Source organism: Chrysoperla carnea, chromosome 1 (assembly GCF_905475395.1).
Source record: "Chrysoperla carnea chromosome 1, inChrCarn1.1, whole genome shotgun sequence".
NCBI lineage: Eukaryota > Metazoa > Arthropoda > Insecta > Neuroptera > Chrysopidae > Chrysoperla > Chrysoperla carnea.
Genome location: NC_058337.1, coordinates 130,961,955 through 130,977,465, shown reverse-complemented (window position 1 = coordinate 130,977,465; position 15,511 = coordinate 130,961,955). Strand labels below are relative to the sequence as shown.

The following is a 15,511-nucleotide window of genomic DNA, read 5'->3' as shown; positions in this document are numbered from 1 at the left end:
GGTTACATAATTTTATTAAGAATAAGAATCAAATCATGAGATAACTGGCGTAATAATATAATGGAAAACCCAATAAGAGATGCCATTTTGATCTGGTTTTTACCCAACATATGGTTTTGTCTCACGCTTGGCGCCCAGATCAGTTTATTGCTAATAGATCGCATCATGTCTCAAAATGAAAACACATAACGGTTTACGATGTCAAAAATTAAGACATAAAATAAATCTGAAGTAAATGAATAAAAAGTTTCGAGAAAAATTTTCCAAGGTTCCACATTATGTTATTACACCCGCTGTAAAATATAATCGAGAAATTTACTTTGTTTCTATTTCCACGTCCAATAATAAACCTCGTAAAAAAGTTGATAATCGAACTTCCGGAGAGCCTTCATTGAAAGCGGGTTGATCACTTCCTACACATATTCCACTACTCATTACTTTATAAGGAACTAATTGGTAACTGCCGCAAGATAGCTAAAATAAATTTAATTTTATTATAAAAATTTTAAAACTGGATGACGTTACGTATTATATTGTAATTTTTTTCGAAAAGCATTTCTAGAGGCGATTTACTGAATAGAAAATCGACATTTTTTCACTACGTATCTGAAGGACTTGTGATGTTCATCCATTATAAATTATAAACAATGTTGCTTACAAGGTAGTTCTATTCTAGAGGAGGTGGCGTGATATAACCTTTACTTTTAAGCATTTTATTGTTTAAAATTTGTCTAATAATATGTCTAAAAAATTGTAGCATCCATGTTTTCAATACCGAATATAAAGAAGTGTACATATTTTGGAGGATCCATTGTTTTTGAAAATAAACTATGAAAATGGTGCTGGATTGGGCATGCTTGGACGCACAAATCATGAACTTATCGAACTCAAACCTCCAGGGAAAAAGTCGGCGTCGACGGGAGAGCCATAAATGTACATGGAGAAAAACTGTTCAAGAAGAAACGAAGGGTAAGGACTTAACATGGAAACATAGTAAAGTGAAAGCTCAAAATGGAAGCATTCAGTGGATGCTCTTCCTCTTGAAGGACCTATTAAGGTTATGAAATTCTATTAATGGAAGTAACGATATTTACTTAATTTGACATTTATGTAATATGCATGAATAATTGTTAACATCTCTGGCATTAATATCTGATATAAAGAAAAAATTTTATATTTTGGCGCGTTCTATAATATTTTTAGGGGGAATCAACTCATGACTTCTGGCATTTCGAACCAACAGTCTATCGGTGAGTCTTACATTTAAGATAGTTTATTGGTCTTATTAAATTTACTCACCTTTAATCTCAATGTTGCTTCTGGATCACTATCATGAAAAAGCAGAATATTTTGTCGCATACCAAAACTGTCGCGAACCCCTAAATGATAAAATAACGAACTCTGTTGCAATTGCAATGATAAATCAACAATGGCACAATCTGCATTGTAAAATATCTCCAGTATATTTGTTTCGCCAAAATCCAATTTTTCAAACTGAAATGTAATTTTTTCTTTTGTAATTTAAGACTCACATTTTGATTTTGAGTTATACACAGAAATTTTTAATGCATTTGATCATTAACGAAGAATTAATGAAAACTTCTCCAGTTAAATCCTATTCAAGGTCCACTTTATATCGAGCAACAGAATAGCGTGGAAAATTGTATCGTTTTAGTAAATAAATGAAAATATGTAAATTTGATGTTACAAATTTTAAATTATACACCTTCAGGGTTCATTGAATGATGTATGTATGGGACATATGACTTTTTACAAAGTATATCACATGGCGTAAATAGAGTTTTATGTTGCTCAATTATAATGGACGAAAATACGGCTCAACGCAGTCTAAGTCTGTATATTTATTTATAAAGCAATATAACGATCACTTGAATCAATTCTTGGCATACGTGGAATAAGATAAATTTCTTACTCCCGTTCCAGTTTACCTTGATTTCTTTATGCAACTCCGCTAACTATTATGACTTGCAAACATATCTCAAGTAATTTAAAGTGAGAATTAATTTCAAGAAACAGCGGAATTCTCCGTCTGCAGAAAGAAAGTTTGCAGGCTTTCGTGGAGGATTGAACGTTATGAAAAAATCACTGGGGTAAGTGCTAATTTTCGGATATAACAAGGGGTAATTTGAATTATCAACAATCCCAGTGGTGTATTTAAACTCCTAAATCGCAAGCATGGCGACATTCTCATTCTTTCGCGAAACAAACCAAGGAACATACCTAAATGTGGATAGCTATTGTGATAAGTAGTACATTATTAGCACATTTTACTATAATAAGCCATAACCAAAACAAAAAGCAAATAATACAACTAGAAATATTTAAAAATATGTTAATAATTTATTATGTTAAAAATTATTACATTTAAATATACAAAAAACAAAGATTAATTTCGGAAAATATTACATAAATTAAAGGATTACCTTTTTAGTTCATCAAGTTCAATTTTTATATACCCAGAATCATGCAGTTATCAATAACAAATTTTCAGAAGAACAAAAACGTAATCCATTTAAAATAATCTGTACAATAATATCCCAAAAACTAATTTCCATGACAACAAATACACATTCCATTGTCGAAGTGGCGTAATAACAGTGTGCAAATACCGTTGGAACAGGGAAGACGAAAGACAATTGAAATTATTTGAAATACGGAGACACAACGATTTTTTTTGCTGCAATAAACTTGCCGCTCAGTTGTTACGCCACAATTCGACATACATTATTTTCAGATAAACTTTTATTCAAAATTATGTCACCAGAAAAATTGTGAAAAAAGCGTGACCATGCCAGTAATGCCTGTATTTGATTAGTAAAGTAACTAAGAATGATTAAAATCAAGCGTTTAATTTGATTTTTATGCTTTAAATCTGGAGCTAGCCGTATAAAAAATATTCATTATTTAAAATCAACTGTTTAATATCAATTAAATACTGCCCAATCTCAGGTTGATACGACCTTTTAAATTAAAAAGTCTTGCCAACTCTTTCGGATGACATAAGTCGATACAAATCATCTTTAGTTCGTAATTCCCAGGACAAAAATAATAAATATACTGATATTACGAGTTTAATAGCCAGGGCCGGATTAAGAAGTAGGCAGAATAGGCAGTTGCCTGGGGCCCCCGAATATTGAAAGACTTCCTGGTTGTTTTTATTTTGAAAAAAACTCATAGTCATTTGTATAAGATTCTATTGGAAGATCAATTAGCCGATGTATTTCCTAACACAGAAATAGCTCTTCGGATTTTTTTAACATTAATGATCACAAATTGTTCTGCCGAACGATCCATCTCGTAATTAAAAAGAATCAAAGCTATTGAAAGAGCTATAACGCGACAAGAGCGACTTGAGATGTTAGGTATACTTTGCATTGAGTCAGATTTATTGAACAAAATCGATATTGATGATATAATTGATGAATTTGTCGAAAACAAATGTAGAAAACGACATGTTTAAAATGTAGATAGTAATTTTATTGATATTACATTGTGACAATTAAATTTTTATGAAAGATATAAGTTTGTATTTTTTAATCGAAAAAAGAAGGGAACGGACGTGAAAAAAGGGCCCCCAAATTGATGGTTGTCTAGGGTCCCGTTGAGGGTTAATCCGGCCCTGTTAATAGCAGTAGCAAAGACTTTAAAATATCTCTGTACCAAATACTAAATAACGCGATTTCAAATAATTCATTTTTTGACACGGTTAGCTCATGATTAAATCTGTTAATACATCCTTTAATGTTGAATATGTTAGCCAGCAGACGCAGTTTTTTTTTTTTAAATATCAACTTACAATAATATGATGAAGTTCAGCTTCAACCAAACTACACGCTTGCTTAACATCAGCAAGAGCTTTTTTACGTTCTTCTTGACCACTTCCATGGCTAATATCCAATACACATACAACATCCATACGTGATGTACCTTTAAAGCATTGACCTCCTGGCACGGGACCATTTCCCAATAATAAATTTCCTGAAACATCACTATGACTTCCTACACTATCTGTAATACTGCGACATTCGCTTACTAAAAACAAAAAACAAAATAGAAATCAACAATTCCGTATCCCGCCTTTTTTCAGGATTAACTGGATGATCCTTCGAATAATTTTCGTTTGCACTTACTTGCAGAGTTATCTAACTCATTTAAAGGTTGTAAAGATGTCATTTTAATAAATTATATATTAAAAATACAACAACAAAAAATTAAATGAAATTATACAGATTACATTTTAAATACAAAAAAAAGATTGTAAACAGATTTGAATCAAATTTTCATCTAACATTAACCTTAAATGGACATTTCAAAATAAAATAAAAATAATATCTTTCACAAATCACATAATGCACTATTCAAAAAGTTAATAACAATTAATTATTAAATAATAAATAATTTAAAAGTAGATAATAAAATGTCAATTGAGACAATTATCAACCCTCCGACACAATCACATAAAGGCGATAATAATATTTATTTAAAAAAAAAATAGATTTAAAAATAATTTACAATTTATTATGCTAATTTACTCTGACATACAATAGTTTGTATATTTGCTGTACAATGGCAGCACGTGACTATCATCTGTTTGGTAAGTAGTATACCGCGTTATTTTGAAATGACTCATCATTTGTTTACATGTAAAAATATAATGTTTTTACATTAAAAAAGTATTTTAAAAGTTATTTTTACTTTTGTAAGCGTTTTTCTGTGTAAAATTTTATTTATCAGTACTTAGCATTTCATTTGTATAAATAAATAAACCACAATTAAAATAAATATTTTCGTTGGAACTATCTTTTAATTATTATGCGATTATTATTGATGCAAAGATAAAAATTTATTTTTTTAGCTAAAAAGGTCCAAATCTTTGAATGTAAATAAATGTTCAAATAAGATTTGTTTTCAAATAGGGAATTTTTTTCTTTAAATCGAAAAGAAATAAAACTTATTAATAACTGCTGTGCCAGAATTTTTCTCAATATTTTTTTCGGTGTTTTCTCAATATTTAAGAGTGCCTACGGAAGCCTGGTTGGCTCACAATCAACATATGAAAAAGTGCACAAGAAATTGTGCTCCCGATTTTCCGAATTTCTGTTTATTGAGCCTTGCTAGTTCGGTGAGTTGAATCAGTTCATTGCTAAGAGCCGATTCTACATCTTCTGAGTAACAATCAACAAGATTTTTTTGCTTTTGCGCTTAACTCTTCAGTTGTAATCATTTGAAGATCATCAAAGATTTCGAACTTTTCGTAAGCAACTGTATACGCTGCGATTATTTTTTATGACAACTGGAAGAAAAGCTACAACGCGGAATTTATCACTGGTGACAACGGGACACAAGATGTTTTTCTATACCCGATCGACTGAAGTCGTACGTTCGGTATTTGGAATCTTAAATTTGTTTCATAGTTTTTTATTTTCGCCAATTGCTTTGTACCATTTTCATACGTTTTGAATGGATCCCTTTTCGACTCGACAAAGATTTTAAGGTCTATAGTGCTTTGACAGCGGTATTAAGTACTATCGTGGAACTTTGCAAGTATTGGCTGCCGGCTGGTCCTATCGAGTCTCTTAAAAATGGCATGCCAAATTTTCGTAAAGCCTGCAATTTCAAGGCGATCCAATTTAGCGATTTAATCCGGAAGCTCCATTTTTCACAATAGCCTGTTGATTTCCGTCCATGGTATTCACCGTCAAGACTGCATGGGTCTGACGATAACCGTAAATGAGGGCTCTAACTGCTTCATAGTTGCATGACCAGCGTGTTATACTCAAATTCTTCACAGCAGAGACTATCGCTGCTGTATGCAGTATTTCATTCAAAATTTTATTTCGAGAAGTGGATTCGTATCCAAAATTTCAATAATTATTCTACGGGATTCGATATTGGGATTTTATTTGGATTTTTTCCAATTTCTAACCGGAATGTGGGGTTGGAAGGGGTACCTATTATGGTTAATTTGACCCTGGCGTTGCTGTATGACAAAATAAAAATATTTTCATCAATTACATCATAGACGCTTTCTAAATTTTTGTAAATTTCACTTTTTCAAAAAAGGAGCCACACCTAGTTTCGCCGTAAATTGTAAACAAACAAATTTCGTCAAAAAAGATTGAATTTTATTCGAAAACAAAGAAATAAAAGAAAATTCTAAAAACGATATTTATAAGTTTAAAACCGTCTAAAACAAAACGAAAAAAAAAAAAAACAACGAATAATTCGAAACGGTTCAATGCTCTAGAGGTACTAATACTATACTGATGCGATCGGCGATGGTGCATTTTTTAGTGGGGGAGCCAAAAATAATCAACAATAATATACACGGTTTTAGTAAAAAAATCAACATATTAAGTTTGTAATTCCATATAAGTTGTATACAGTGCTAAGTTGCAGTGCGAGCGACGTTTTTAATAAACTTACCTTATAGTACGCGATATGTTATTGACATTGTTTACAATAGTACACGTGGTTTAACAACAATTACTTTATAGTCAACAATGCCATTGGGTTTATTTTAGTTTTATTAATTAATTAATCAAGTGCAGTATATGGGTAGGTTTTAAGTGTTTTAAGTGCTTTTTTTTTTGTATTTTGATAAAGTGAATTGGTACTTTTGAATGGTTTTATATGTCTGGACAATGTTTTTATTCTTAATTTAGTAAAAGGTAAGTGATTTAATTTTTTTTAATCTTTTGGATATAAATTTAAAATTAGATATTGAAGTATTTTAAAGGGGTTGTAAAAACAGAAGCCTTATAAATATGCACGCCTTTTGAATTAATTTAGTACTGAAAATGTCAGGGTCGAGTTTTTACTTTACGCTTTTTAATTTATATCCCCTAATCTACTTCCAAATTTTTCACCCTTTCTTAAATATATTTGAAGTGAAACAAAGATTTAACCAATTAATAAATAAAAATTTTAGAGAAGAGTTTTTATTTTAATTTTTGAAACTATTCACTCCAGGCTCCGAATTCCAGAAAACTTCTGTCTAACTTCCATGTGAAAGATGCATTTTTCACACCATAGTAGGAATCGGCGATTTCACTGTAGTTAGAATGATGAGCGGTTTGGAAAATATTGAAAATTTTCTAAATTTTCCTACTATGAAAAAAGGTCATTTAGCTTCTTTATGCAAGCCTCTCTTTAAAAAACTACTGAGGCTAAGGTGGTAATAGGTTTGGAAAACTTTAATCATCTTTTTGTGTTGGGCTAAACAAAATTTTACTCTTAAAGACTTTTAGTGCAAGGTGCTTCTTATAACCTGCCAGGTTCAGGTTGGCAAGTATACTAGAAAAACCGGAAAAAAATTGAATACATTTTTACATATTGCAGCGATATTTTGTATCAGTTTAATGACAAAATTTTTAGCAGAAAACGGAAAGTAATTATATTGTTTATATATATATAAAATACTAGATGACCCGTAAGAAATTTTTGCGTCTCCAAGTAGGCACCACCAAGATTGTACCTTATGTATACTCCCAAATACAGACAATTTTTTATATCAAATTTTTTTTTTTAAATATAGGTAATTTTTTTACACTAAATATGTTAAAAGTAGTAATAAAATTAAAGAATTATCGGTCTCATCTTATTTTTTAAATAAATTTTTTTTTTTTTGAAATAATTTTTATATTATTTTTTGTCACATGTTTTGAAAACCATCTTCAAAATGACACCACATTCATTAAAATTAATGAAGTATTAATTGAGAGACAAAAGATACCGACTATAAAAACACCTTTGAGAAATAATATTACACAAATGCTAGAGATAAAAAATCCTCTAAGATATCGAAAAACAAAGCGTACTTTCGAAAATATTTTCGTCTGACCCAAAAGAAAATTTTGATGCTTTTTGCCTTGTTCACGGAAAAATTAATATTTATTAGATTGTTTTTTAAATTTAAAAACGTGGATAAAATCATATTAAAAAATCAAACACTTATTTTTAAATTTGAATTTATAGTTTTATAATGAGAATATTTTTTTGTATTCATGCTGACCAAGTAATTATAGACCAGTGTGGATTAGCATTGCTCTATCAAATATTGAAAAAACAAATTTATTAATGTATAAATTTTTCCATTCACTTATATTTTGCTAAACGAAGCGATTATAAAGGACTAAAATTGTCTTAATTTAACAACAAAGTAATGGAGCATCACCCATTTTATAAAAATTTGTCGAATTTCAAGAACTTTGATAGTGAAATGTCATAAAATTTTGATAAAAAAGTAGCGGCACTTTCTACGCCCGCAATTTCTTATTTGATTCAATGTGCTTTTTTGATTCGGCATAACATTTTCTTATATAAATACTGCAATGAGTGTCTAAATTAGACAAGATTTTGTATTGATTGTTGTCCTTTATTTTTATACCATGTATATATGAAATATACATAGTATATTAAGTTTAGTCCCGAGTTTGTAACGCTTAAAAATATTGATGCTACGAACAAAATTTTGGTATAAGTGTTCATAGAATCATCTAATTAGTAAATTTCCGATTGTCCGTCCGTCCGTCCGTCCGTCCGTCCGTCCGTCCGTCCGTCCGCCTGTCAACTCGATAACTCAAAAACGAAAAATGATATCAAGCTGAAATTTTACAGCATGGTCAGGACATAAAAAGTGAGGTCGAGTTCGTAATAGGTCAAATGGGTCTTGGTAAACCGTTAGAGATAGAACAAAAGTTTAAATGTAAAAAATGTTCCTTATAAAAAAGTAAACAACTTTTGTTTGAAACATTTTTTCGTAAACATCACTGTTTACCCACGAGAGAGTAAATTATGCGCAACTTATATGGTATGTATTATATGGAAATATCAATTATGTATGTGTGACATGCATGTATTTGGATTTACACAGTCAGTAATACCGTTTAATTCTGGACTATAATACAAAACCAACCTTATTATGAGTTTTTTTTTTATAAAAACCTTTGATAAATACATCTTCTTCGTTTTAAAAGAAAAAGAGTCTAAAAAACATAATACAAAGCATTTTATTATTTTTTTTTTTCAAAAGATAGGTATTTGGATCCACGTTCATTCATAGATAGATAGAGATAGGTTCAAACACGTAAAATATTCACACAAAACCACAAACAATCAAATTAAAATACAAAACCGTAAATTACAATATAATTTTTATAAAATTGATTCTTATTATACCTTAGTTTTAAATCAGTGGCGCATCAGTTGTAAATGGATGGTTGATTCCAAATTGGATAAGCATGATTCTATGTTAAGAGATAATTTTGATGGTCAACACGAGAAAAGAAGCTTTTCATGAAACATTTGTTTTAAAGAGGAAGTCCTTTTAACGGAAATGAATTTCATTACCACAAAGTTTTTACAAGCTTATATTTAGTTTCATCTGTCCTGGTGTCTTTAATCAAATCTGGAAAGTTAAATTCCACCAACTGTCCGCCCGGTCTCCGATTGAGGTAAAATTTTGCGTGCATATGCCGAAAAATAAGCGCGAAGCACAGCAATCTTGCTATTGACATTTGGCTGTATCATAATTTCACACAAATTACCGCATAAAATAATCTTTCAAATAAAACAAAATATCTATACAACTTCTTAAATTTACGTTTAAAATTCGGACATTCTTAATGGAAAACTTTTTATAATATAATTTTGGTGGAAGCGCAAGTAATATTACAATTACTTCCAAATAGATATGTTTAATGCACTGATTTGCGCTTCCACCAATATGAAGGATCTTTAAACTAACTAGAAAAAAGTTAATCTTTTAAAATTGAGAGATACGATGTCCGGTGTGTGTAGTCTACAGACGGACAATCTAGAACTAAACAAGAGTAAACAATTGATGGAATTAATTGTTGAAATACCGTCTATAAACAATGTTGAATACCATAGTTTGTATTATTTTTAATAAATAAGAGAAGTTAAAAAAAACAAACATATTTATGGTGACCTCCCAATATGTTTGTTTTTCATTTATTCTAGTTTTGAAAATTTCGAAATTTTTTCGAAGTATTTACTTGAAGATTTTTTTTTTTTGCTTTTCGAAAATCTTTCACAGGATTCATTAGTTACAGCTACCTACAATTTTTCAATTCTCTATTTTTTATATTAATTTGATTCCTCACGGAAAAACAATGATATTTACCTATGTTGCTCATTTATAAACTCATGACTTACTTTTTACGTATTGAGCACGCTATAAAAATTTTAGAATGATATCTTTTTTCGTTTTTGAGTTGTCGTGAAGGACTAATTAGATGATTTTATAAACACCTATACCAAAATCTTGTTGGTGGCATCAATATTTTTAAGCGTTACAAACTTGGGACTAAACTTAGTATACCTTGCATATTACATATATGCATGGTATAAAAAGTAGTTTTTCGCAGATTTTTTTTTACTAGAAGACATCTATGCAAGGATAATTCTACAAGGGTTTTAATGTCTTAATAGTTTACTGTCCAATCGAATGAAGTAAGTTGATGTAATATTGCATTAAATACTATTTAAAAATCGTTTATAAAATATATTACTAAATATATGAACATTAAGGCGACATGTTTAGAACTAAAATTAGTATAATTTTGTAACCATATATACTTATTTACACAAATAAATAATTATTTATTTAAACATTTTAAAACAAATAAATATATTTTAAATATGAGAACTTGTTGAAATATCTACCTATTCATATAATTTATTAATATGGATGAACTGAATAAATGTATATCGTCAAATGATGAATGAAATATTTAATTATCTCTTGCTCGAGTCAAATTAAGAGAAATTTATGGTACGCAATGTGTGTATAAGTATATTATAGTAGTTGATATTAATTTAACTTAGTAGTAGAGGGATTAATGGTAGAATGAACCTTCTTGTAAGGTTACACAAAATTCTAGACAGAAGGATACTATTGGTTTATAGGCAATGGCCAATACTTGAATTAATATAGCTATAAAAATTTAGAAGCGTGAACAAATAATTTTAAAAAAATCTAGATAAAAACAAGTGAAAACAAACAATTGACTGAGTTAATTGTTGAAATACCATGTATAGACAGTGTTGATGCGCAATTGTTTGTTTTTTTGACGTCAAGTAAATAACAAAAGATATTCACTTTTAAATAGACACACACACACAACTGATATTCCTATATTAATACATACTATAAAATTTGCACCTAATTAACGCCCTCGTGGGTAAACAGTGATGTTTACAAAAAAATGTTTCAAACAAAAGTTGTTTAATTTTTGATAAGGAACATTTTTTACATTTAAACTTTTGTTCTATCTCAAACGGTTTACAAGATGGGTCCTACGGGCCCAAGACCTAATTGACCTATGATGCTCATTTACGAACTTGACCTCACTTTTTACGTCCTGAGTACGCTGTATTTCAGCTCGATATCTTTTTTCGTTTTTGAGTTATCGTGTCCACAGACGGACGGACGGACAGCCGGAAATGGATTAATTAGGTGATTCTATGAACACCTATACCAAAATTTTTTTCGTAGCATCAATATTTTTAAGCGTTACAAACCTGGGACGAAACTTAATATACTATGTATATTTCATATATACATGGTATAAAAATGTTCGAAGGACCGGCACTTTTGTATAGTTTATTATCTTGAAATATTAGTAGTGTTCTGAATAAGACCTTAGTCTTGTGGTTACGGTGCTAGCTTTTCTTGGGAAAGGTCGTCAGGTTAAACCTATCCACGTCAATAGATTTTTTTTTTAATTCTACAATTTTTAATAACTTCTGATTACCGTTCATAGATGGCTTTTGACATAAAATTAGAAAAATATCTTTTGTTTTGATTAATATAAACAATAATCAAAACAAAATTATTCACAAAATATGTTTATTTTTAGTCCCCGAACGAAGAAAAGGAGTGTTATAAGTTTGAGCACTATGTATGTGTGTGTGTCTGTTTATCTGTCTGTGGCATCTTAGCGCCTAAATGAATCAATGATCTTCCAAATAGGTTCAATTGAGAGAAAGCTCTATGGAAATAGGTAATTTGATGGAAAGTGCTCTTAGATATGTTTCAATTGCGAATTTAGGTTCAATTGTTTCAATTTCAAACCCGAAAAATTTATCGGGATGTTTAAATCTTGTAAATTTCACTTTTTATAACTTGATAAACGAAAACAATTTTATTACCATTTCTTCACTGTGCTTGTTACTCAATAATACATAATTTATGGCAAAAGGAACATAGTTCCTGCCGGGTGATTTTTGTACTACGATCATTTTTTTGAAAAAAATGTAAATTTAAAGAAGCTTAAAATTTTTTTTTTTACTTTTAATTTGCTCTGACTTCAATTAATAACTTTAAAGAAGGTAGCCAGGTATATGCGGGCAAAATAATCATGGCAGCCTATTTTTTTCTTAAAGTATAAAATATAAGCTTTAATTTGAGCATAAAGTCATCCATGTATTCGATAACATAGGTTGACACACACAAAAAATATCTTTGATGAGGGGTGCCACAGGGTTGCGGGTGGATTTAGTCTGGCACCCTATGGTAATCTTATTGTACACATGAAAACCTACAATTTTATGTAAGTCTGCATTATGTATTCGATCACTTAAGAAAACACTAAAAATTGTAACCGGAAGTGACGTAAAATTTTCGTGATGCGGGCAAAACCAGCTTCAACTAACGGTGGCTCCGTTTACATCTGTAGTAGTACTACTCACACACACAATCTCGTTCATGTATTCGATCCATAGGTTTTGTACACAGCCGGCTCTCCGACTATAATGCTATATCAATTTTTTCTAGGATATGAAATATAAAATCTTATAAATTTGCGCTATAGGCTGTATAGTCTACTTAACAATCCATAAAAGAAGACATCTGTCACCATTTTAAAACCACTTTTACCCTATATTATAATTCTTTTTTCTTTTATTTATATAATAATTATTCTATTATATTTATTTAAGAAAATGCATAGATAATTATGTATAATTTATTAAAACAAATAATAATAGATGATAATAGCTCTATTTATGTACATTCTGGGTAAAAATATCTACCTTTAGCTACTACTATAGGTAAGGATTTAAATATAGAAGAAACAAGTGAAAACAAACAATTGACTGAGTTAATTGTTGAAATACCATGTATAGTCAGTATTGATTTCTTTATCACATTAAACATACAAACATGTGACACACACATAACTGATAGTCAAGTATAGTACATATTATAAAATTTCCACCTAATTGGCGCCCTCACGGGTAAACAGTGATGTTTACGAAAAAATGTTTCAAACAAAAGTTGTTTAATTTTTGATAAGGAACATTTTTTACATTTAAACTTTTGTTCTATCTCTAACGGTTTACAAGATGGATCCTACGGACCCAAGACCCAATTGACCTATGATGCTCATTTACGAACTTGGCCTCACTTTTTACATCCTGAGTACGCTGTAAAAATTTCAGTTCGATATCTTTTTTCGCTTTTGAGTTATCGTGTCCACAGACGGACGGACGGAAGGACAGACGGGCGGACAACCGGAAATGGACTAATTAGATGATTAAGTGAACACCTATGACAAAATTTTTTTCCTAGCATCATTATTTTTAAGCGTTACAAACTTGGGACTAAACTTAATATACTATGTATATTTCATATATACATGGTATAATAAAAGAAAAAAAACATGTTATTTCTATTTTAATGTAGGTTAAACTTTAAAATTAGAAGAATATATTTATTTATTTTTATTTATTTATAATAATATAATTTTTATAATAAAGAAAGAAATTAAAATTATTATTATTATTTACATAATCGATACATTTTCTATTTTCAAATATACAGTGTGCTCCAGTATGATAGTGTTATGAAAAATACACAAATTAATCAAATACTTACATATTATATTTACTAGAGATTAAACGATAAAAAATTTAAAATTTGATAAAAAATCTTTAAAATAATAGTATAGAGGAGTAAATCTACTGGATTTTGATAATCAATTCGGAAAATTTTGAGAGAATTCTAATTTTTTTTAAATAGGTTTCTTTCGTTATAAAAAACAGAGAGTTTTCCGGTTCCGGAACGACGTTTTCTTGAATATCTCTGTTTCTAATGATTGGATTGAGGCCATTAAAAAAAAAAAAAACATTGTTATAAATTAGTAACCTCATATTTTCTACTTTCTCTGATATCTTTTCGAAAAATGGAGGAATTGAGTTGAAATTTTTTAAAAAGATGTAACTTATGATCATAAAAAAGTGTACTAAATTTTAGTCTGATACATACAGCTACTAAATTTTAGTCTGATACAACAGCTTGAACAATTCAGGAATTTTAACTTTTTTTTTTTTAATTGAAAATTGGAAATTTTCAATTGTTGTGGGTACCTTATAATGATGCAAATCTGGACTTTTCGAACTTTAAGCTAACCACTGAAAGAACGGAACTGATAAGAGGTACAGGTTAAAATCCTATGGAATGGGATTTCATTGGTTGTTTAAGCTTTAAATTTGCCAAAGAACTATACTTATTAAATTTCTCAATTGGCGCGTATAGATTAGTGGCTGCAGTATAATTTTACACTAGCAAACTTTGAACATCCTGTATATAGAAATATATTTATTTAAATATGTCTCTTCAAGCATTTTCTCTAATGAGTCTAATGATGTGGAAAGTTATAAATTATATTATTTATTTTACATATATATCTATTTTAATTTTTATACCATGTATATATGAAATATACATAGTATACTAAGTTTAGTCCCAAGTTTGTAACGCTTAAAAATATTAATGCTAGGAAAAAAATTTTGTCATAGGTGTTCATAAAATCACCTAATTAGTGGTTGTCCGTCCGTCCGTCCGTCTGTGGACACGATAACTCAAAAACGAAAAAAGATATCGAGCTGAAATTTTTACAGCGTACTCAGGACGTAAAAAGTGAGGTCAAGTTCGTAAATGAGCATCATAGGTCAATTGGGTCTTGGGTCCGTAGGATCCATCTTGTAAACCGTTAGAGATAGAACAAAAGTTTAAATGTAAAAAAAGTTCCTTATCAAAAATTAAACAACTTTTGTTTGAAACATTTTTTCGTAAACATCACTGTTTACCCGTGAGGGCGCCAATTAGGCGGAAATTTTATAATATGTGCTATACTTGATTATCAGTTATGTATGTGTCACATGTTTGTATGTGTAATGTGATAAAGAAATCAACACTGACTATGCATGGTATTTCAACAATGAACTCAGTCAATTGTTTGTTTTCACTTGTTATTACTATTATTTTATTTTTTATAAATACCAATGCAATTTTCGAGTTCATAATGCAAGTTTACAATAATAATAATACACAGAGATTAAAAATTAAAATATTGGAAATTTCTTCAAAAATCAAATAATGGATGTAATTTTGTGAGTCGATTATAGTGGAAAGTAGCTTATTGCGTTCTTGTTTAACTCGTACCGAGCGGTTTTCTCATAA

The 15,511-nt window shown here is 29.6% G+C and overlaps 1 protein-coding gene across 2 annotated transcripts in view; it reads right to left on the bottom strand.

The window, feature by feature from the left end:
- Positions 1-4,245, bottom strand: part of LOC123306181 (mitogen-activated protein kinase kinase kinase 15) — a 29,520-nt gene extending 25,275 nt beyond the window's left edge. For both annotated transcript variants that reach the window (XM_044888081.1, XM_044888080.1), the window contains exons 1-4: positions 4,152-4,245; positions 3,818-4,053; positions 1,300-1,494; positions 320-474 (exon numbers count right to left, since the gene is read on the bottom strand). In XM_044888081.1, coding sequence (XP_044744016.1) covers positions 320-474; positions 1,300-1,494; positions 3,818-4,053; positions 4,152-4,194 — 629 coding nt within the window. In that variant the 5' untranslated portion in view covers positions 4,195-4,245. The remainder of the gene's footprint in view (positions 1-319; positions 475-1,299; positions 1,495-3,817; positions 4,054-4,151) is intronic.
- Between the last annotated feature and the right edge of the window lie 11,266 nt (positions 4,246-15,511).